General features: G+C 46.9%; 1 protein-coding gene across 2 annotated transcripts; it reads left to right on the top strand.

Moving 5' to 3' along the window:
• The first annotated feature begins 7,241 nt into the window (after positions 1 to 7,241).
• Positions 7,242 to 22,890, top strand: RHEBL1 (RHEB like 1). 2 transcript variants are annotated; one of them, XM_044449585.1, is made up of 8 exons: positions 7,242 to 7,293; positions 11,807 to 11,878; positions 15,339 to 15,406; positions 15,821 to 15,903; positions 16,395 to 16,451; positions 17,529 to 17,576; positions 18,541 to 18,625; positions 19,572 to 22,890. In XM_044449585.1, exons 1-8 carry the CDS (start codon positions 7,242 to 7,244, stop codon positions 19,659 to 19,661), a joined length of 555 nt encoding a protein of 184 aa, XP_044305520.1. In that variant the 3' UTR covers positions 19,662 to 22,890. The 2 variants fall into 2 exon arrangements, with proteins under 2 accessions (XP_044305520.1, XP_044305519.1); XM_044449584.1 differs by lacking the exon at positions 7,242 to 7,293 and having other exon boundaries at positions 11,706 to 11,878.
• Positions 22,891 to 23,404: the final 514 nt, after the last annotated feature.

Raw genomic sequence — 23,404 nt, 5'->3', positions numbered from 1 at the left:
CAGGTGGCCCCTCGCCCCCTGGCTCCGAGCCTCCCTGCCTCCCGGGCCCGCCTTGTCACGCCCAGGAGGGTGCAGTGCACCTCCTGCGGGGCAGCTTGACTTTGTGCCACCATGTCATACTTTTCTGATCCTGTTTCGCATTCCTGCCTCTGGCATTTGTATAATGAAGGTCAAGAGGGAGCTGGGAGCTGAGAGAGGCCACCGCTTACACCGGGGTGTGTGGGCGTGAAGTCTGGCTGATTCTTTGTCCTCTCTTGCTCCGTCTGGTCCTGCTTCCCTCCCCTCCCCCCGGCCGTTGCACACCAGGCTCTGCTATGAGGGGACATTTTTGTTCTGCCTTTGACAGGTGCCTGTGAGGCATGGTAAGAAGGGAGTGCTTTGTACAGTGGTGAGCCTACGATCATTTTTAGGGCGAAGATTTATTAGATCAAGAATCAGCCCGTCTTGGATTAAAGAAACGCCATTTCCCATCAGGAGCTAGCGTTCTTACCCGTATCAAATAGGAACATATACTAGGACATCTTGCTGCAGGTTGATTACCAAAGTACATTTGAGCGATTTCCTTCTCAACTATAGTGTCGTTTCCTAACTTCAACTGGAGGGCTGCCTTTAGCATTCAAATAAGAATAACATGCAGAATCCTCATCTTTAGTGTGCCACGCTTCCTCTTTGCCTGGAGACCGAGGTGGAAGTGGGGAGAAAAGGTGGTGGCTCAGGACACCATTTGGTGGGTAACATCCCTGGTTATCTCAGGATGGGGTATAGAGCAGGCAGGATTTGCACAGGAAAAGGTGTCTGGCTTCTAGCCAAACTTAAGCAACAATGTCACATTTCCTTTATATTACCAGTTCCTGCAGGACTTTCCCACAAACACAGCACTGTACAATTCTTTATCTCATTATCAGAGAATTGCCGGGTGTTTGCATCACCTGCTATGCCCGTTAAAAAATCTGGAGCAACCAAAATCCAAAAGAGTAATTCAGAGGGAAAAAAAACGCATGAAATGCTTGAACTTTGTATTTAGTAAGATTGAATTACAGTATTTGGAGTGGACGCAATGTGAAAGAATATTACATGTTAGGATGCAGAAGTGTCCCTATTCTGTTATTTTAATAGTCCCCAAAATTTTACTGAAGGCAGGGGTGAGCAACTTATGACGCATCCAGATGATTTGGCCTACACCTTCATCATCCACCCCCATTGCTGTGCAGTCTGTGGCTGATGGAAATTGTAGGCCAAAACATCTTGAGGGCCACAAATTGCTCTTCCCTGACCTAAGGCCTAGTCTCACTGAGAAGGAAGGCCTCATTCAGGACTGTACCTGAAAGTGAGTGAAAGCTTGCCAAACTGAATGTTTCTCATTAAAAAATTTAATTGATCTTAAGAACATTCACTGCATATAGAAAAGAATTGTGACTGAGAGAAAGCAGTGCCCTAAGCTGTCTCAAAGACATCCTTATATGCTATATAGAGAAGAACATCAGTCATGTGGATCCTGACCAGAATTATGAAGTACATCCTAGGTCAGGCAAACAGTAGATCTCCCGATGCGATGGAACTCTCCTCCCAGAAGCTTCTGCCAGAATAACCAATGGTCAAGAAAGCTGGGAGCTGAAGTCCAAAACATCTGGAGACTTCCTTTCTGTTCATCCTTGCCCTAGAGAAGTGGAGGAGGCATTTATTCATGGAGGAAAGTTCATAGAAGCTGTTGCTTCTTGAAAAACAGCTCTCTTCCTTGCTCATGGAACATTAAGATTATACAACAAACAAGCACACAAGAAAGGTATTGTGTGAGCTAGGCAACGAACAGCACAAGGATAGGATGGACTCCTCACATGGTAACAGTGATATCAATGTGTTTTCTGGCATATATTAAGTTCGCTCACAGCTGGATAGATTTAAAACTGAATCTCATGCACAACCTTATAGGTCAGATGTATACTACATTGGCATCGAATTACGATGAATGCATTGATAGACCAACATTGCAGATACTGCTGGTTGCATTATCTTGCAAAGATGGGTGGGTGCCAAGCCTTCAGGGAATCTGTATCACATCCAAATACCAAAGTCGTAATCCTGAAAGGGCCTTATTTATTTGGAGAATGCTGCACCCACACCCTGTCTGCAGAGAGACGGGTGGGAGGGAAGAACTTTATCCACGCTTGCGCCTTTGGAGCACAGCATTTGGTGGTGCTGGTGGTGGGATCTTGTACTGCGGCTGGCTTGGCTTCCTTTGGATTGCCCCGAAGGCTTTAGGTGTTGCCACTGCACAGGACAGGAGACTGAAAGTGCTGACAATGTGGAGCATCAGAAGAGCTTCACCAGCTCCTTTAAACTTGGATGACTGCCTTCCCAATAGACTCTCCTCCTCCAAAGTAATCACTGAATTGTATCAAAGCAGCGGTACATCCAGCTTTGGACATTATAAAAAAGCCACAGAATCATTGTAGGGCAATTCATTTGGGGTCTTGGGGAAAAGTCTTTTATCTAAATGCAAATAAAATATGGAGATTGGATGCCAAGTTTTGAGTCCAACTTAACTGAAGACAAGATTTAAGTTAAATGCCCCAGGGTGTGGTTCTTTAGTGCAGGGAGTTCTAAGCATCTTTGCTTAGACTGGATATGGAGGCTTTCCTAAGGCTGTTGCACTGCACCTCCCGTCAGCTCTGGCCAGCAAAGGAAATGGCGGTAGATGATGGCAGCTGAAGGCCAGCTGTGTGTAGAGGACTGCAATGATCTTCTCGTGGGATGCACTCCTTGGTCAGTACGCTTTGGATTCCATCTCTAGCCAGTCTAAGTGGGAGGCTGCTTAGTTCTGAGGCTCTTATACAGAGCACTGCCAAGCCGAGAGAACAGCTACCGGTGCCTTCCAGGACAACAGAGTTTAAAAAACATCAGGCAGGCTGAAATCACTACCTGTAAAACAATTCAGCACAGTGTTCAGTGCACCTAAACCTATAGAAATGCCCCCCTGTTTAAATGGGTGGCCCCGAGGACCAATAGCAAAGAACTCAAAATAGGCTAAAAAGGGTAGATTCCGCTCTTGTATTCTGTGGGATGCAAGCACCAGTTTGGCACAGTGGTTAGAGCATATTGGGGTTCTAGTCCCCACTTGACCATGAAGTTCACTGGGGACTTTGGGCCAGTCACTAACTCTCAGCATAGCCCATCTCACAGAGTTGCTGTGAGGATCAGCTGGAGAGAAGGAGAATTATGTAAGCGCCCTTGGGTTCCACACTGGAAAACAGACAGGATAGAATAAGTCAGTAGAGGCAGTAGGGATCAGTGGGTCTGCTAATTTTGTACGTGGTGGTCCTTAATGGCAGGTATGCAAATAGTCCTGCCTTAGCCTAGAACAGGCTTCCCATCCTGGGGTCCTCCAGATGCTTTGAATGTCACCTCCCATCAGCCCCAGCCAGCTAACCTAGAGGCAAGTAGGTCAAGGAGGCCGAAGTCCTAAGATGCTTACCAGGTATTAAGTTCTACTAGAGATGTGAAGACCCAGAAAAAATCAGGGGAAAGGGGTCCCCCACACACAAAAGCTGCTTTCCCCCCCAAATTTAGGGCTCTTTTTAGATTAGTTCCACTCAGACACACTGGTCAACCAATATTCATAGACTGAGTTTCAAAATTAAGAGGAGAAGGCAGGACCCCCAAAGGAAGGTTGGTTCAATTTTATGTGCTGCACTGCAGAGCCCAGTCAAGTCATCCAGTGAGGGCAGTGGAGGAATCTGTGTTGGGCCTTTCATGATCCTCACTGGAACACAGGAGAAGCCATTCTGTTTTCCGGCCCTGCCAAGATGTTCACATTATAGACTTTTTGCAGGAATAGATGGTACATTTTTCATAGTTCACATGAGCTGAGCAGAAGCGTGTTGGCACTGGAATGAATATCAGTATATTCTTTGTTTCATGCCAGAGATGGTCGTATCCATGTTATATCTGTTGTAACTGAAAACCAATAAAGGTACATTCAACCAATGTTTGATGCGGAGGAGCTGGATGAACTCACACCTTGACCATGGAGAGAAAAGGCAGAGACTGCCATTATTCTGTTGCGTCGAGAATGCTAGAATGCCACAAGGGATGGAGCACGTGCATCCTAATGAGCAATGAATCAAAGAAAATCAAACTACAAATGGAGACATTCCTTTGTATACAGGCAAGGTGTGATGTGAAACTGCTTCGAGGCACCCTGAGTTTAACTGAAAAGTTAAGCATACACTTTTAGTTCTCTTGAAAGAGATGACGATAGAAATATGCTTAACACTGACTTTCAGCTTGGGATGGTGAACATACGGTCCTCCAGATCTTGTTGGTTTCTAAATATTCCTTACAATTGACTATGCTGATTGAGGCTGATGGGAGTTGCAGTCCAACAACAACCGGAGGGCCACAGGTCTACACTGTTGCTTTAAAGTAGCTTCTTGGATCTTATTTACTAGAGAAGAGACCAGAGGCTACTGGGCACTTTGGTTGTGTGGTTTTGGCTGCCCTCTGGTGCTCCAACAAAAGAATGCAAGAAAATGGCTTTTCGAAGCTTGTAGTTAAAATAATTGCCCTGCTTCTTATTTTTCATTAAAAACATTTAGGAATCACTAGTTATCAAATGTGCAACTGTGATTTAAACAATTCCCCTACCCGTTTTTGGAAGGATATATACTGAACCTTTCCCATTCAAATTGGTAAGACAATGTTTAAAAAAAAATGCAACAAAATTATGCCTCGGACAGTCCTTTTGGCTTCAAAAGCCACATGCAATATGCAATGTCAGGGGCTGGGTCAGGGCCACATACAAATATGTGCAATTTCCCCCCATCTCGGCAATCTTCAGCAGAATCACTGGGCCCAGGGTATATACAACTGAAAACCTCCCACCCACTTAACAATCCTGACCAAGTTTGCTGAGAAGGGGAGACCAAGACTAAATCTATCACTCCTATCCATTACTGGAGGGAGAATATTGTGGCCTCTGTGGGGATATTGCACAAAGGATAGAACAGCCTTAAAGTATTATTTACCTGAGCACATGAAAATACCTAGAACTAAATTATGACATGATTTACAAGAGTGCTCAGCCTACCAATGAGCAGAGTGAATTGTCCTGAAGAAGCCATGTTTTAATTCTTTTAAATATTGTAAGCCGTCCTGAGATCTTGTATAATAGGACGGCATACCAAAGCTTTTAATAAATAAATATCGAAGAGAGCAATTTTTTGCTTATATAGGTTAAAATTACTTTAAAATAAAAATGAGTCAGCAGCAGATTTAGTTTTTAGATTTTCTGCCTTAGGCACCCAAATGTCTTGGGCATAAGAGATCATAGATGCAACTCTGATGACAGGCTCTGTCAAACTAAGATTGGCCTCTTCAGTTATTAGAGGAAATAGAGATCTTATCTGTCTGTCAAAACCAAAACCAGTCAAATGCATCCAAAAGGACAGTGCATGGTCATCAACTTGCGAAGCTGGGTGGAGACCAACACATTTCTGACTGCATATTTGTTTGCATACCAAAAAGGTAGCCTGCAAACACAAAATATGTAATGAAATTATAAACACTTACCTGAGAGAAAATCCCACTGAATTCAGTGGGATTTGTTTTTGAGTAGAAATGCAAGGGACTGCACAGTCAGTGAAGTTTCTAGGAATGAAAATTGAGGGTTGCCCATTCACAATTTCTCTCTCCAACATTCCAGCCATGGATCAGTGCACAACTGAAAGATACTCCCTTTAATTTGGATTGCCACTTCTTCCTTTCTGGCAGTGTTCTTGGCCTTTAAAAATTTCATGGCAGAAATTCAACAGGAGAATCTTTCCCCATGAATGCATGTTGATGCTAGGAAAAGCTGCATTCATTGGATTATTATGCATGTCACATATTTGCTACAATGCAGGGGTATTGCTTAGAAACATCTAAGATGCACTGATTCTTGGAGGCATGGAGAGTGCCTGCTTTGTGTATACAGGTCCCAAGGTAGGTATGGCTGGGAAGGAGCCAGTCTGAAACATGGAGAGTTGCTGCCATTCAGTAAAGCTGCAGGAAGCCTGGTGACCTCCAGATAATATTGGTGTATGACACCAATCACCCCTGACCATTGGCTATGCTGGCAGGGGTTGATGGGACCTATCCTTCAACACATCTGGAAGGTATGGACTTGCCTTTCCCTGGTGTAGAGCTAGATCAGCTTTGGAAAACCTGTGGTCCTCCAGATATTAAGGCTCAAGCACCATCAGCCCCAACCAGGTTAGGGATGATGGGATGTGTAGTATGACGTCACCCTGAGCTGGATGGATTAATGGTCTACCTTGATATAAGACTGCTTCCTCTGTGAGTGCAAAGTGGAAGCCATTCTATTATTTACACTGCAAGAGAAAGAAATGAGGCAAGCCCCACAGCCCGGGAAAGGGGCACAAGCAAGCATTTGTGGGGAGAATTCCCCAAACCGCGGCCAAGTCTGCTCAAGCATCAGCCTGTGTGTTTTGCTGACCTTTTTGGCCGGCAGTGCTTGAGATCGGGGGAGGGCGCTTTTGAGCTTCTTTATCTTGGCCACCCGATCCAGTCGAAATTATGCAGTCATTAAGCTGCATAAATTCCTTTAGGAAAATATTAAGTAAACGCTTCCCTTTGACATGACAATCATTGCTTAACTTTGTCTGGATGGGGCTGTTTCTTCGTTGTGCAAGACACGAGAGAGCTCGCGGCGTTCGACGTACAAAACAAACGATAAAAGCTCATTCCAGCCTCTAAAGACAATTCCCTGTCTCCCAAGGAAGGCACAACCCTAGACGAAAGACACTTACTCCGCAGTTTTATTTAGAATCGAAGCCTCGCTTGGCGTTTACTCCCGAGCATACACGCGCAGGATGGTAGGAAAGACATAGCCGCGGCGAAGCATCGCTTCGCAAGAGTGACGGCCGCCGCCGCGCGCTTTACGCTCACTTGTGTATTTGTGCAAGCCACGCGAGCCGCTCCAATCTTTGCTTTTTCATGAATGGAGCCGTAGGCATCCGCAGCGCGCACGCGCCTCTTTCCTCCAGGCCAATGAGGAGCGGCTGCTCTAAGGCCAGTGTTGTGGTCACGTGGGCGTTTGTAGTTGCGGCGCCCGCGGCTCTACTCCGGCGGGCTCTTTATCGCTCGGCCCGCCCGCCTTGCGGCACCCACCGCCCGCAAACCCACCGCCCGCCCCTCCCTCCCTCCCTCCCTCCCCACGCCAAGGCTGGAGTCGCTGCCGTGCAATGCCGCTGGTGCGCTACCGGAAGGTCGTGATCCTGGGATATCGCTCTGTGGGTCAGTCGCGCGCGCGCCGGGGAAGGCTGGAGGGGTGCAGCCCGCGGGGGGCACGTGGCAGGGGGTGCCGGGGCGACGGGTCTTCGCGGGGAGGCGCACGAAGGCTGGGCGGACCGCTCGGAGTAGCGGGAGCGGTGAAGGGCACGTGGAGAGGCTGGGGTGGGGACCACGTGGGGTGGTCGGGGCTGTGGAACAAAGTGAGGCGGGGGACTGTGCCAGTGGAGCCCCGAGGCGGCTTTGGAGCGGGCTGACGGCGGGGGTGGAAGGGTGGCCGCGACTGGGTGGAGGCGGAGGAACCGGAAAGGGGGTAAGGAGCCCGGCCAAGGCGCTGGGCGGCTGGTGAGCCGTGCGAGGGCGGCATCTGGGTCGGGATCCCTGGGCGAGGTGCGCCCGCCGGTCTGGTGTGCGTGGGCGTTGAAGTTGTCCGTGCGAGGAGGGCTGCGGCCAAGGCGACCCGCGCTCGCAGCCTGGGAGGAGGGTCGGCGGCAGAATGCTTGCGCGGGAGGCGGTTCTACCCGGGGTGGGACGGGATAGGGCTGGGGGCGCTGGCTTTCTGGGGGTGGTTAGGAGGAAGCCAGCCAGGCGTGGCAGCTGCTTTTCGGAGATGTCAAGATTAAGGCAAGTTTCAAATCGTGAGGCGAATCGGATGTAGTGACTTTGCAGGGGCCTTGGGAAACGTTTGGGTCTGCAGCGGTTACTTCGGAAACAAGAGGAGTAACAACACAATGGTTCTTTATATTCCGCTCGCCGCCGCCGCCGCGCGTTGCTTTGTATCCTTGGAAGTGAATTTGCTGGATCCAGTCAGGGGCGAAACGGGGTAGTGCTGAAAAGGTGGCTTTTGTCTCTCGGAGTGGCCTGTGTGTGGGGATGGGTTGTTGCGCTACTCTCTGCCTTGCGGGTTTCCTGTCTCTGAGCTTCCTGGGCTTGAAGTTTATGCATCCTGAGGCAGATCATTGTCTCCCTTCGCTGGTTCTATTGCCCTGTTGCACAGCCTGTTATAAACCCTGGTCAGTTTGGGGTGGGGGTAAGTGCAAGGGGAGCACAGAGTGCTATTGAGAAAATCATCGCTAGCAAATCTCTGCACGCTCTTATACTTCGGTTATAAATTGTTTGGGGTGTGGTGGGGCCAACACCGATGTAGTTACAACAGAGCATGCCTTCTAACTGCTTAGCTATTTCTTGTGAACTGGAACGGCGCAGATGGTGCTTTTTGCTCTTTCAGACCGTAGTGGCTTGTGGGGCGAAGCGGAGCTAGTGGGCATCTTTTGCCAGACCTTTGCTAGTTCCTCTTCTGGGAGCTATTTGCACATGTACAAGTCCCTGCTGCTCTGACCTCCCCTCCCACGCTGCCCCAGAACATGAATGCAAGAGGGCGCCCAGGGGCTGTTTTCTATTAATCCACATGCAGCAGGAGGAAATGGCCAGAGGTCAGAGGTAATACCCAGAATGGCAAATGGTGAAATAGCTTATTTCCTTAAATCAAGCAAGCAGCCCTTTCCTAGGGAATGGAGCATGTGGAAGAATCACCTTGATGTCCTGTGCATGAGAACCTGTTTAAAGAGCTGGGTGGATTTTTTCTTGGACTATATGGGTTTAACATTTTGATGTTTTAGGGACAGTTGTGTATGTTGGGCTTCAATTTGTACGTGTTGGTTGCTGGCCCTTCTAATACAGCCATCTGTGCCTTGTTTGAACAGGTCTATAATAGACAGGGGCCCTAGCAAAGCTGCTGATATTGGTTAATGCAAAACAGAGTTTTGCATTGCACATCATCTTGCTTACCAAGCCTAGCATCACTGCCTCTGGACCATACTGTCACTGGCAAATTAGGAAGCTGTTGAGAACACACAACGATGTTGCCTTGGGGAATTGTTCTTGAATAGGGAAAGGCAGTGAGTTCACATTTCTGTTGATTTTCCTTTTCTTGGGCATGTTATCCCCCTACTTTTTTTGGTACCTAAAGCCCAGACAGTTAGAAAGAAGAAGAATGTGCTGCTGTTCGCTAAGTGATTTGTGAAAATGAGAAGAAAATTATAGAAAGCTGGGTAGGAAGAATCCACAGATTGCCTTCATTCCAGAACATTTGAAACTAGTACTAAGGAGCTGAGAATATTTATTCCAGCTTTGACAGTAAGGAATAAAACACTAAATTTCTGGTTCAAGGGTAAGAACCAGAGCTTTTCTGCCCATTAAACAATTCTTAGTCAATCTGAACCTGAAAATGTACTTAACTATCTTAACTGTGTAGTATAGAGGTGGACAATTTGTGGTCCTCCAGAAATGTTGACCTACATTTCCTATTTGCCTAAACCAGCATAGCCAATGGTAATGGATGATGGGAGTTGTTAGTCAAATCACCTGCAGGGCTACATGTTACCTGCTGTAGGTGTGCTGTATAAATCTCTTTTCTCAAGGCTAAAATAAAAACATGCAAACCAAGTGATGTGTGAAGAACCCCTCATATTCGAGAGTTAATATGAATTGGTTTGACTCAGTTTGTGCATACTTCATACACAGGTGTATATATAAGCCAAAACTCTTCAAGTGGTGGTAGAAAAGTAGCAGGAGCCTGAAAACCATCTTGGTTGAGTGTAACACACCTTTGAAGATCTGCTTATTTCTTCTGGTGCTTCCTTGGGTAGCATTAAGTACTACATAGTTGTCTAGTTCACTGAATCCTTCGACAACTGGAAGCATCTAAGTCTTCTGTCACAGGAAGTAGGGACAAGCAAAACTATAGCCTGATCTTTTTTTGTTTTCCATTATAATGTGCAATATTGGGGCTTGCTTGTTTCTTTCTCCACTCTGGATGACCCACTGGGCACAGGGAAGCCATATGCAGGTGTTCCACTTGGCAAGTTCCAGAAAAAGCAAAAATCCAAGTTCTTAAAATTTCTGTTTTTCCCAATTCTTGCTAAGGTAGGAACCCCCTAGGAGCCAGCTGCTGAAGCCTAATTAGATGCATCCCATGAGCAGCTCTATGTGTTTCCAAGAACAGAGTGATCCCACACTAGATTTTAGAGGAGAATCCTACAGACTGCATATGTATATCCAGAAATAGTATGGAAGAACAGTACAGCACATGGTGTTAAATAAAATAACATTGACTGAACAATCAGTGATAGAAATGTAAGGTGTTTAGCATATATTGTGGATTCATTTTGATATGTACACAGAATAGGTAGAAACAGGAAACATAATCCAGGATTCTGTAACAGCCTTGGATTTTCTCAGTCAACAAGTGAATGGTGAGGACTTCTAAATAGTACTAGCCATTCTATAAGTTGTTGAAATATTGATTGTCTTTCTCTGAACAAAGAGGGCTTGCCCACTTTCATTGGATTGATGCTGTGAGAGCTGAGACATGGCAGCACTGCAATCTTGCACTCCATTGCCTGGGAGAAAACCCTATTTCGCCCAGCGTATCTGAGTAGATTTGTTTTGTATATTTGTAAGCTTTCTATATTTGTAAGTTTTGTACATTTGTACAAATCTTACAAAATTACAAATCCTGTAAATTTACAAGATTAATTTCTTGAAAAGAAAGAAAACCTCAAGGTAATAGAGGACAAATTGGATCTTACTGGTTTTCGGACTGATAAAATGAATGACACATTTGTTATTGGTCTGCTAAAATTAAAAATTAGAGGAAGCAAATGATGTTGCTAAGACTAACTTTCTACTTGTGCTAGCAACAATGAAGAGTTTTGTAACATCTTAAACTGGGGGTAGGTTCCAGATGATTTAGTTTGCGGTTCCTGTAATTCCTGACCATTGAACATGGCTGACACTTATGGGATTTGTAGTTCAAAACATCTGAAGGGACCAGATTGACTCACTTGTCTTAAACACTAGATGAATAATTGTGGCAGAAACTTTTGTGTAATAGACCTCACTTTATCATATGCATGAAAGTTGGCTGATATAAGCACACACATCCCCCTCATATGCAGCCACTTACAAGACATCTCCTGGACCCAAAAAGTCATGAAATGAAAGCATTACAGTCTTTGACATTTCTGCACAAAGATTAAAAAGAAATCCTTTAGAAACCTCCAGAAATCAAAACCCTAACTCCCACTACTTTTCATAATAGAGTTTCAGCTCAACTGACTGTTTCCATGTCTTCTGTCATGCCAATGACATGTAGGTAGTTTTATTATTTAATTTTTCCTAAAATATTGCATTAATCTATTTTATTTTGCAGTAGTTTGAAGAACCATTTCAAGATTATCTCCAGCCCCTGATGCTGGAGTTTTGTCTCATTCCCACATTAAGTGCCAAGAACACTAGTGGTTTAAAAATAAAATAGTGTCACTGTCATTCTCTTCCTCTCACCTCAGAGCTCATACTTTAGTATCCCCTTGCCAAGTGGAACGGCCCTAAACTGCCTGTGCAGTTTTCAATGGAAAAATGGCAAGATGGTTTTTCTGTTTTCCTTAAATGCTGTGTTTGTTGGCTGCTAAGATCAGAAGAGCACATTTGCAGCTCCTTTCACATCTTTCTTCTTCAGGTAAAACTTCACTTGCTCATCAGTTCATTGACGGAGAATTTCTGGAGTGCTATGACCCCACGGTGGAAAGCAGTAAGTGTTGTACTTAAGTGTTTACTGGACCCTGGATTGTGAAAACAAGAGAAAAAGAAGCCCATAGGCAGGACAAAATAACCTAAAGTATTTGCCAAAGGAAACAACTGAAGATATCTGTGAATATCTGGTTGCCGTTGCAAGAATGCTCGATCCTGCCTTTACCAAAAGCATTTCCAGCCATGTCACTCCTGTGTGTCTTTTTTTAGGGAAGTTAATCTGGAGAGCACATATTGTGAGCGAATTCTGCATTTACTTCTTTAGCGCATTTCTTTAATCTTTTCCCTTCTGCCCAAGAAGTTCATGATAACTTATAGTAATTAAACAATAATGGTTCCCAAACTTGACCCAATATATTGACCCCTGGCTATTGTGACCTCTTGGTATAGAAGCCAATATACAAAGTAATACTGTGCAATTATCTCTACAAGGGAGAATAGTTACGTGGCTTGTATATGTGTATATGGTGAGCTATCCCCCAGTGAAGGGACAGGTGACCTGGTACCTTCTGGAATTCTTGGACTACAGCTCCCCCAGCCCCGGTGACAGCCATCATGGCCAGTGATCACGGATTATGGGGGCTGCATGCCAAAACCACTGGAACGCTCCAGGCTGCCGCCCCTTGTTTCCACAGCTCAGAAGCTGTTGTGCCCGGAAGCCCTTGCTGCTGCCCATTTCCTTGAGGTACATTGTGGTTACTTCAGCAGGCTTACTCCGAAGTAACTCTGCATCAGATTGCGGTCCTTGTGTGCTGGACAATGTCATCTTCACGATGTGGCTGGAGACAGAGAGACTGAGAAGCTCCAGTCTAGCTAGTCTTTTGCGAAGGGATAAATGCAGGTCCACCTTCATGAGGACGGGCCAGGGGCTCAGGCCAGCACTGGCTGCTGCAGGAAATGGGACACGTCCTGTCCTGTCGCTCTGCTGCCACCACGGCATGCCCTCTCGCCATCTGCACTCCCACTCCTGGGGTCCTTGCCCTATGCAGGAAGGAGGTCCCCTCTCTCCTCCTCACAATCACCATTACATCATAGCAACCCAAGGGCAAAGCAAAGTGGAAAAACATATGCGATGGTCGCATCGGCAGTGAAAGAAGGGCACGCCTGCCTGTGCATTCCTTTCTGCCCTTTCCAAAAAAGGACATGTTGGGGGTGCAGAGTGGGATGCAAGCAAGAGGAACAGAAATGGATACGGGGCACAGGCAGCTGGGTGGGTGGAAGCAGCGCAGGGCTCTGGACCAGCTGAGAGCCCTTTGTAGACTAGATTTGGTCCGGGGGATCTCCAGTGTGGGCTGCTGGGCTACAGACACGCAGCTTCCATTGTTGCCTTGGATCATCTGTCTATCCTGCCTTTTCCAAGAGCCCAGCATTACATCCATGACCCTTCTCTGTATCCTAACAACAACTCTGTGGAGTAGTTTAGGCTGAGAGTCCAAGATGGGCTTAATTAAGGCCATGTGGTGAGTTTCAGGGAGTTCGCAGTCCGTTATTCGAGCCATTGCTCCACCCTGACCCTCATGGCCACGTGCCCAGCAATGCTGGAGGTGTTTTCAGCCTTACTTAAAGGTATGTTTGCTTGGTGATCTGACAGCGGGAAAGCACGTTTGAATGAGATTAGGAAGTACCTTGCTTGCTGCCTGTTGTGACTGAAAAGCCAGGAAAGGGAGAAGCTGGCCACAACTGTGTGCCCCCAAGCCCTGGGGCCAGCTGCAGCAACCCTCTCCTGGAGCAGTTCCTTGCGCTTCAGGTGATGTCAAAATCAAACAGTCCTCCAGAGCGGTTTGGCCGGGGTGAGGCATCTCCTCTCAGCTTGTTGGAGCATTTTTGACTGAAACAGATTCGACAGCACCTCTGCACTCATTTCCTGCCTTGCCACAGACCCTCCCCCACCACAGCAGTCCCTTCCTGTTTTCAAAGGGGGGGTGCCCTTCACACACACTTCATACCGAGGAGCGTGTGGGGTTGTATTTTGAGAGCAGGTTCACCTATAAATCTGTCCCACTTTCTGGGTGAGAACAGAGCGCTTGCCTCCTGTTTGCCCAGAATGGTTAAGACTCGTGCAGAAAGAAATCCTTGCAGATTTACCTGCGCATTTGCCTAGGAGCGGCCGAGGTGGCAGCAGCTGTCTGTTGATGATCCATGCTAGATTTTGTTCCTTTGGCTTCTATACCAAGAGGTCACAATAGCCAGGGGTCAATATATTGGGTCAAGTTTGGGAACCAGTAATTACTTCCACCAGCCAGCCAGTAGGAATCTAGTAAATGTGCCTTTCCGCTGAGCAGTGCATCTCTTCCTAAATCTGCTGCTCAGGCATTGTAAGAATAATTAGGGTTGCCTAACTTGCTATAATTAAGCGTAATTCATGATTGCACGTAATCCTCTGCATTGCCCCACCCCCACCAGCCAGTCTTACCATGACAAAAATGTGCTTGCCATTGGTGTGTTGACAAGTGGTTTTGAGGAAAACTATGTACAACCCGCATGTAATAATAATCCAGACTATGGATTGCAGTTAAATCATGAGTTATTGTTGAATTGTGCATTCTCATTACATGTGAATGCTGAGCTTTGATTTAACTATGGGTTTTACCCAGGAAGAGAACCTATGGCTTGCTGTTGGATTGTCAACTCTGGGTTATTTTTGGTTAATGAAAACCTGGGGATTCAGTGACAACCCATATGCAACCTGTAGTCTGGGTCGTTGTTACATGTAAACTAGGTTTATAGCTAATGTGTCGCCTGCTTCCTAAGGGATGCTAGAACTAATAGCTGGGGGTTGGACTTGATGGTCTTCTTGTCCCATTCCAACTCTACTATTCCATGAAGTTTTCTGGGGCTTCTTGCAGGTAGCTTGTTGTTCAACTGCTTTGTGAGAAGCCCATTCTCTTGGAGCAAATTCTCTCAAAACATGCGTACAGTTGTGGAATTGTTTTGTTCAGGGCAACTTTGCCTGTGCTCTACCCCCACCCCCTGCCCACAATAATTGCAGCATGCTTTTTAATTCTTTCCCTCCTGTGACTGTCCATCCCTGTTTTCAAAGCATATAGATCATGCACATGGCAGTGGCGCTTGTGCTTCATAAAGCCCCAACAAACCAAGTCCTGTCTGCACATGCATGTTCTCTTGAGTTCCTCTGCTGGGTGAGAAATTCACTTCTGGCTTTATTTGGAAGGACAGGCTACTGCCATAACTCCCTACCGTTTTGTCCCAGGTTGGAGTGAAACACTTGCTTGTCTGGGGGTGGCAGTGGTGACCAATACGCACAAACATTGGGCAAGGAAGAAGGGAAGGGTTCTGGTCTATTGGCAGGTGAAGGCCTGAAATGGCAGGAAGAAAGGAAGAGAAACCAGAAGGCTGGGAGTATTTCAAGGGCAGGTCTTTGTGGTGGAGCCCAAGATATAACTTGGAGTGGGTGCAGCGGTACCTCAGTAACCTTGTTGCCCCTTGCCTCCCCTCTTTAGCTTACAACAAAATGTTGATGCTGGGGAAAGATGAATTCCACCTGCAGCTGGTGGACACAGCAGGGCAGGTAAGAGAAGGAACTGTTCTTTACTTACAATAGTCCACCTTGGGATGCAAGTGCTCCCCCCACTCAGCATGGCCTGGGAAATGAATAGCTTGCACCTCTATGCTGCTGCTTTGGGGGGTAAGGCACAGCTGTAAAAGGTGATGAAAGAGGGACCTCGTTCTAGGATGCACTGGTCCAGTTGAATGTTACCTGGCCTGGGCAGCAGTCACTTTGTGGAGCATGGGATATGTGTGTGTGGTGCTGCGGTTTGCTTCCATCCCGGTGGACGAAGGACACCGTGGTCATATGCCTGCCTGCCTGTGGCCTTGAAAGGGCCCCGTCCTGCATCAGAGTGTCCTGAGAATGGCCCGTAGATGCCCTGGCATGACATGTGTTTGACTGGAGGTCCTTCCCTGTCCTCTTGTTTTCGTCCAGGATGAATACACTATCTTGCCTCACTCTTTTATCATTGGCATCCATGGCTACGTACTGGTGTATTCCGTCACATCTCTCAAGAGGTAAGGCAGCCCAGAGGCTGGCGGGTTAAGAGTGCAGCTCAGAAGCGCTTGCGCAGTGAGGTTCCTTGGAAACACAGTGGTGATTGCCCTGGCCCAGGAGGCGACCAAGGGAACAAAATCATACTGCAAATACTTGCAAAGGAACCTGGGACAGTTCATCTGGTCCTGGTCCTGCTTGGCTTGATTTCAGCCCTGCTTGTAGAACTATGTTCCTTCAGTCACTTCCAAAATGCCCCATAACCTTCCAGTTTAGAGGGGGAGCGGTTTCCTTTTCTAAATGAAGCCATTCAAATTAGTGCAAGCCTTTCTGGCCGGTTGCATTTTACATTCAGCTATAATGGATAAATGCTTTCAGAGAGACTGAATGATCATTTTATGTTCTTTCCCTCCCAGTGCAAAGTCAACATGATCAGACACTGCGCAGTATCTGTTCTGGGTGTGTGTGCATATCCAAGTTGTTGCCCTGTTATTCTTCCTCTTGTCTTTTGCAGTTTTCAGGTGGTAAAGTCTCTACACAGCAAGTTGTATGAAAGCAGAGGGAAAACAAGGTAAATGTTAATTTACTGGGATGGGGACAAGAACATTCCAAGGGAAGGTATTAGAGAAGGCGAGCATGAGAAAGCTCTTATCAAAAACGGGGAGGTGTATGTGTTATCCCAGGGTGTAGTAACAGCGCTTTTCCAGTAAAGGATTTTGGAATGGATAACATTGCTTGTAGAATAGCCACTCACACAAGGTTGATGATTTTCTCCAAACAGTTAATGGTTGATGGCAAGTCCTTTTGAGGATATGTGAAACAAAGCTATCATCTGCATTGTGGTAACAATTATTTTTAAGTACTTAATTGCTGAAACAGTCAGTAGCTTGCTAGTTCTGTATCAACTGGCACAGATCCTTAAAACTCATGCTTTCCATTATCAAAGTAAATCTATTATTTTAATTGAAACAGCACTTTATGGTTGGAAGTACATGAACATACTTCATGTGGGGACAGTTTTGCACCTAAACCTATAGTTGCAAAGGAAACGCCTGGGGAATGGGGCCCACATTCTCTCCTCTGGGTTGGCCTCAGACAAGGTGAGCTTTGCCCTGTCAAGCAGGATAGGAACCATTTTCCTTTCCAAAACCTATGCAGGACTGGCATTTATTTGGGCATTACATTTTTCTGTCTCCCAACAGCCAAAACTCTGGGTGGGTCACAGTTACAACACTGAACATGTGCAGAGTGCACTTCCTTCCCTAGGGAGTAGCTTCAGAACCGCTAAGGGGACTAATGAGCAGGGCTTTCAGGTCCTGTGTGAATTCCAGGAAGGCCTGAGAGCAGATGTAGGATATTAATATAACAATAAAACCTCACAGCCTGGAATCTCATAGATACAGGCAATGATATAATCCAAAATAACTTCAATATTGCAGTCACACAAGGGAAGGAGCAGCTCCCATCAGAAATGTGGGTCCTTCCAGGAGAAGCGAAGTGCCAACTCTTGTGCCCAAGCCGCCTCTGGGTCTGGAGCTGGTAACTCATTGCATCCGATCACAGAGTTCTCATGATATGTATTGTGGGATGAGTCCACACTTAGTTGGCAGGATGCCACTTTCACAACTGTTCCTTTCCTTTTTGGCAGGATGCCTGTAGTGCTTGTTGGAAATAAAGCTGATCTGTCACTAGAAAGGTAAGAACTTACTATATGTGGCCTGGAAATATGGCCCAAGAGCAGGGACAGGAACAGATTGCTGCAGTCTCTCCTTAAACCTTTAGGTATAATCCGAGTTATACCAGGAGCAGTGGGAAACTGCCGATCAACTGTTTGATCTTGTAGAATGATATTTGACCAAGCATTGTTTCATTATGCTTTGCCAGGATCGCACATAGCTTCTGATAAAGAACAGTTCTGTGCAGCTCTTGGTAATATACAGGGAGCTACTTTTGCGCATTTTCTTGCATCAGGTGCAGAAGTTTTGAGTCTTTCCAGTGCACATTAATAGTGCATTGTGAGTACCAATCTCTACCTCCTAGTTCAGTCCCGATCTTGCCACATTCCTCACATTCCACAGAATGAACAGGCCCCTGTTGTATGTGACAATAGATTCTGTCGGCGCCTTTCCTAGGATCAGGATAGTGTTTTTCTGGAATGCACTTCTATGTCAAATTTGGACTCTTGAGAACAGCTTCCTGAAAAATTCAATGTAGTTTCTCTTTTTAAAGTAGACTTCCAGTTCTCAAGGTGGCAAGTGGAAAACAAGTGATCTACATTAGCTGGAAGATTAGAAATGAAGGATGCTTTTGCCAGAGATAATAAGAGGAGAATCCTATATTCTGCAGGGAGCCCAGCAGTATTTCAAGGCCACATTGCTGTTTATCCTTGTCCTCTGTCAAGATCAAAATATTGCAGCCTAAGTAGTGGCTATGCTATGAAATGAAAGGTGTCTTTGTCCAAAATGCGACCTGTCCTACACCAAATTGTTGCCTTCTTTTTATTGTAGGCATTGGCATGCAGAGTATGCCAAGTGCTATCTGATTTATCTGTATTACTTTTTCATCTCTGCTCTTTAGCCAGGGCCCAAGTCAAGCATTGTGGGGACATGACATCTCCCCACTTTCCTTTTATACCCCTTTCCTGTTTTCTGTGTCTGTAGCCGTCAAGTGAAGACTGATGAGGGCAGAAAGCTTGCTGATTCCTGGGGCGCCGTGTTCTTGGAATCCTCAGCAAAAGAAAACCAGGTCTGGTGCTGAATCTCCTCCTGGGTTGGGGCAAAGGAGTGCTCTAAAAGGCATTAAACAACACTTGCGGATGCCACGGAAATCCTTTCCACGGTGGCGTGAAGATTTGCCGTGGGTTTAATCTTGATGGGTACAAGGGTGTTGCTTAGGTGTCACTGCCCAGAATCCCAGAGAACTTAAGGAGTGTTTTCTGTTAACTCTTGGTTTTCCTATACATTTTCCTGCCCTTCATAAGCCAGTGCAATGGCAGGTGTTGACAAACTCATGTGCTGCCTCCTAGGGAAAGCTTTCCCACCTGGCATCCTCCCACCTGGGGTACAGAGCTCCTTCCAGGGGCCAAATTCCATGTCAGAGGCATCCTTGGGAGCTACATTACAGTGATGGGTGAAGTGGAAGGCAAGGTGGATACAAAAATTGGCAGGACCAGGACACCAGTATGTTGTGGCTTAGAACTCTTACTGCCCATAACTAAGCCTTAGGAGAGGCATCTCTTCCTCATGGAATTGCACAGGAACTGGGAGACCACCCAGAGTTGATGGCCAGTGGAAATGGCCAGGGCTAGGGGAAGTAAGCACCATCATCTTGAACCAGGGGCCCAGGTGCCTGGATCTGGCCCCCAGGCTTGAGGTTCTGCACCAGTGCTTAGATGCCTCAGATTACAACTCCTGTTCTTCATGCCCATTGGCCAGCCTGGCTGGGGCTGATGGGAAGTGAGATCCAAAATGTCAGGAGGGCACCAGTTTGGGGAAGGAAGTCCCCAAGCCCGTAAAAGACGGGTAGGGAAACTGGCTGTCCGCATGCTGGGCATCAGCTCTTCCAGCACAGCCAGCCGTCCGAGATGAGGTGCAGCCTCTGGAGGTTGCAGGCCCCCCACCCTGGCCGTGAAGGCAATGGCGACCGTTCGTTTGCACAGAGCTCTCATGGTCTCCCTCCCTCTGTCTCACAGATGACTCACGGTATCTTCACCAAGGTCATTGAGGAAATCGATCGTGTGGACAACTCATATGGAGAACAGCGCAGCTGCATCCTGATGTGATGCCCACCTGGAACCACTCCGCGGGTGGGAGGGGGGTGTCAGGAGAATCCAGCCAACTCAGGACAGCTATCGCAGCTTAGCTGGAGCCCCGAACAGCAGGTCCGAAGTAGCTTACGGGTAATCCACACACAAACACAACTATACCTCATGGCTCGTTCCCTATACGAGGCGGCTATGTTTTGCACATTAGTTTGCTGAAAGCAATCTTTCTGTGTGTGCGTGTGTGCATCTCTGTGTGCGTGTGTGTAAATATGTATGTGTGTGTATACATGTATTGCCAAATGTTTACAGAACTGGGAGGGCGGGAGCACAACAGCAACTATTTATGTCTTTTTTGTATGGATGGACTCTTCTGTATATTTATAACAAAGTATGATTCATATATGCACGTGTTTATACAGACTGCTGTCCAGTACTGGGCGTAACAGAGGAGCTCAGCGTCGTGTGTTCTTTGTGGAAGCCATTGAGGGCCAGTTCTTTGGTCGATAGTTTTTTTTCAGTGGCAGCTGAACAGTTGTCTTGGAGAAGTAGGTATTTTCAGTTGTGCCTCTTACAATGTACTGCCTTATTTTTGGAGGGATGAGAGTTCTAGATGGATGTTTTTCTTTTGCTTCCACTCTAATGCTGGAAGGGATGAAGTGTCTAATGGCTCAGTGTAGCCTGGTAAACTCCCCCTTCATCCCCTTGTTATGCAAAGAAAAGCTAACTTCTCATGAGCCAGATGGAGAAAATGTTACCCAATAGTCTTAGGTATGTCAGCCACTCATTGGATGATGTCATTTCTAAGTCTCTGTATAAAATAACAGAATCTGTCTAGCTTAGTAGCATAATGGAATAAAAAAGCACACTGCGGAGGGGTGTTATCTGAACCCTTAAGTGTTCCTGGGGCTTGCTTATATCTGTTGTGCCTTTTGGAGGCTCTTCAACACAGGTCTTTTCTGGACAAACCTAGCGATAGCACTGACTGCTATGCAACACTGTAAGTGGGGTGGGAATATTCCTGCTGCTCTTGTATTCTCTTACCGGTCGGGAAAGCTCTTTCCCCTCTTCGTTGTCGACCCTCTTGCATTTGAGGAGTGGGGACACATGTGCACACAGTCTGGGCCTGCTGAAAAAGGAGGATTTGCTGATGTGCTTCCATAAATATCCTGCTGTGCTCTGTAGGTCTGCTGAAGTTGCGAGAAGCAAAGTGGAGAGAAGGTAGTTCAGCTTAAGTGCCTGTTGTGCTACAGTGTGGAATGCAGTGGCATCTTTGGAGGGCTGGGCGCTGACCGCCTTGCTTTCTGCAAAGCTGTCCACGCCTGGCTTCCCCTGCAGGATCAAGCCGCCTTCCAGCCAGCATCAGGTGCATGCGGCTGCTCTTGACATGGTGAACGGGAAGTACTTCTTTTTCTCTGGCAAGGCCACCTCCCCACTGGATTATTTTCCTAGTCTGGGCAGAAACAGCACAGCTGTGAATGCACCGCTGCTCCTTTTGCTCCTGTTTGCACGGCTGGTGGACAAAAGCACCATCTACTTGGCACCTAACTTGATGTTGTTTGGGATCCAAGGGAGTTCTGTGCGCCGGAGGGAATATATCCACAAACAACCAACCAACCTAAGGGCAAGAAAGGAACGCACTCTGAGACACAGGACCCCTAGAACGTAAGGCACTGCTGGGCAACACAAACTTCAGGAGCGGCTTCTACTGAAGCTGCACACTGGAAAGGGAGTATCACTTACAGGCATCTAAAGCTACTTTGATAGACATCCTGGTGTGGCTCACGTGCACAGTCTTTGGTTATCATGTCTGTGATAGATCAGCCTCTTGGGGAACTGCCGTTCCCAAGACGGTGTTGATGGGATTGGCATTGCCGTCACCAACTTAACATCCTGAGCCTGCTTCCAAGTCTCACAAGCTTAGAGGGCTTTTGTGGTGGTGGACATGATACTGAGATGGTATTTGTGGTGCTCAAGACTGCCGTAAAAGCAGTTCTGTTTCCTGAAACTGCTAGATTTGTTTCTCCACCTTGATAGTGGCAGTCCAAGCAGAGTTTGGCTTTGTAGCACTGGACTCCGAAGGCTACAGAGCATCGCTTGGAATGTTGTTACTGTGGCTTAGGAGAATGAGGTTAAACAGTTTTGGCTAGTGGAAGCGTGCATGCTAAGCATGGCTGCTGGGTACGGTACCGTGTTAAGCTAACAAGTTTGTTTCACAAAATGGATTAACCTGTCCACCTGGCAATCCAGCCAGGTCCCCATGTTATTTCCCCCAAAGGGCATATTTCCCCCAGCTCCAGGGACTTCATTTGCTTAGCAGCACAGCTGGGTTGTTCCTGCATACAGTTGCTCTGCAGAGTTCGATTCTTCCTTCCAGATTTTGCTATGAGAACCTTATAGCTCCAGTTTAAATATGACCCTGGAAGTTCTCCCTTCCCCATAACCTTCCCCACCATCCCTGGGATGTTATGTCTGTCATTCCTAGCCAGGAGGCAGTGATATGAGAAATTTGCCCACATCTCCTCTGTCTCACCTGGTTGCAGGTGAGCCACAGAACCACTTGTGCTCCTTATGCGAAAGAGACTGTTGCTGCATTCCCACCCTATTCAGTGCAGCAGCCAAGCAACATCTTGGCAAACCATCTGAATTGTGCATTGCTCTGTGTCTGCATGCAAAATTCAGCACTTGCGCTCCCTGTGGTGAAACATCTCAGATCTTTTTGTTGCAATACATTTCAAAAATGAGTTTGCTACAAATTCTCGCCTAGGAGAAGGCTGGAAGTGGGAGGCAGCTTGCCAAACATTGCGTTTTTGCTCAAAGCGTTGCTTGATGGAGAGCAGGGAGAAAGGTCAAGATGACGCCTTGCCCCACATGGTACATGTATCAGGATCAAGTGATCCTCCAAGTGAGGGAATGGAGAATGCAAAGGACGGGTCTTGGTTTCATTGTTGGGTGTGTGGCTGCTCTTTTTTCAGTTTCTCCTACCGGAATATGTGAGCTGGGAGATGGCTGCACAGCAGTGCCATTTTTTCTCGTGGAAACCTTGATCATGCAATTTCTCCTGCAGAGGGTGGAGAAACAGGATGAAGGGCCTCCATGATAAACCTGGCCTTCGTAGTGCCTAGCTCACAAATTCTCAGAAGTATGCAAGGAAGGCTCCCTCTTTGGCTATGCAAGCTGTCACTTCTGCTAAAGAAGGACCCTGCGCAGAAATGGGCAAGCTTCCCACTGGCTTACAGGCAAGGGTCCCACTGTTGCCCCACTGCCTGGGGCCCAGTGATATTCTGCCTCTGAACACAGGTGGAAACAAAGCTTGACCTGCAGCCTTTGACACTCAGTGGCCAATGCGCACGCTCCTTTTTGCAGGCAATCCAGTTTGGGAACACAGCATGGGAGAATGAGGCTCACTCTCACTGGTGTCCATTTCTCAAAGCAGCCTTGGGGCAGTGTGGCTTTGCTGGAGAAAGGGGCAGGAGGAGGTGGTTTACAGCTCCTCTTAACTGTTTCAGCACCTCTTTCCTGATCAGGACTGCTCTGCAGCTTCGGCTTTTTTGTTTTGAAGGAGAGGAACAGGAGGGAGAGACTGCTGAGCATGGGGCTTACAGATGGCTTCCAACTTAAGTGTAGCTTGTCCTTTGGTTATCTTTGCAGAGTTGCTCGAGCAGTTTCCTTCACCACAGTGGCTGCTGGAACCAAAATTTCAGGGGTTCCATCCTAGCTAGCATCTCTCGTGTTTTTGCAGCCAGGGTCTGTAACTTAATGGT

Source organism: Varanus komodoensis, unplaced genomic scaffold (assembly GCF_004798865.1).
Source record: "Varanus komodoensis strain SLA01 unplaced genomic scaffold, ASM479886v1 scaffold59_1, whole genome shotgun sequence".
NCBI lineage: Eukaryota > Metazoa > Chordata > Lepidosauria > Squamata > Varanidae > Varanus > Varanus komodoensis.
This window is presented reverse-complemented; position numbering and strand designations above follow the sequence as displayed.

Coding starts and splice junctions, on each gene's coding strand:
- RHEBL1 (XM_044449584.1), top strand. CDS start 11,737: ATGCTGTGTTTGTTGGCTGCTAAGATCAGAAGAGCACATTTGCAGCTC. Junction 16,452..17,528: donor GAAAGCAGAGGGAAAACAAG/GTAAATGTTAAT, acceptor CCTTTTTGGCAG/GATGCCTGTAGTGCTTGTTG. Junction 18,626..19,571: donor CCTCAGCAAAAGAAAACCAG/GTCTGGTGCTGA, acceptor TCTGTCTCACAG/ATGACTCACGGTATCTTCAC.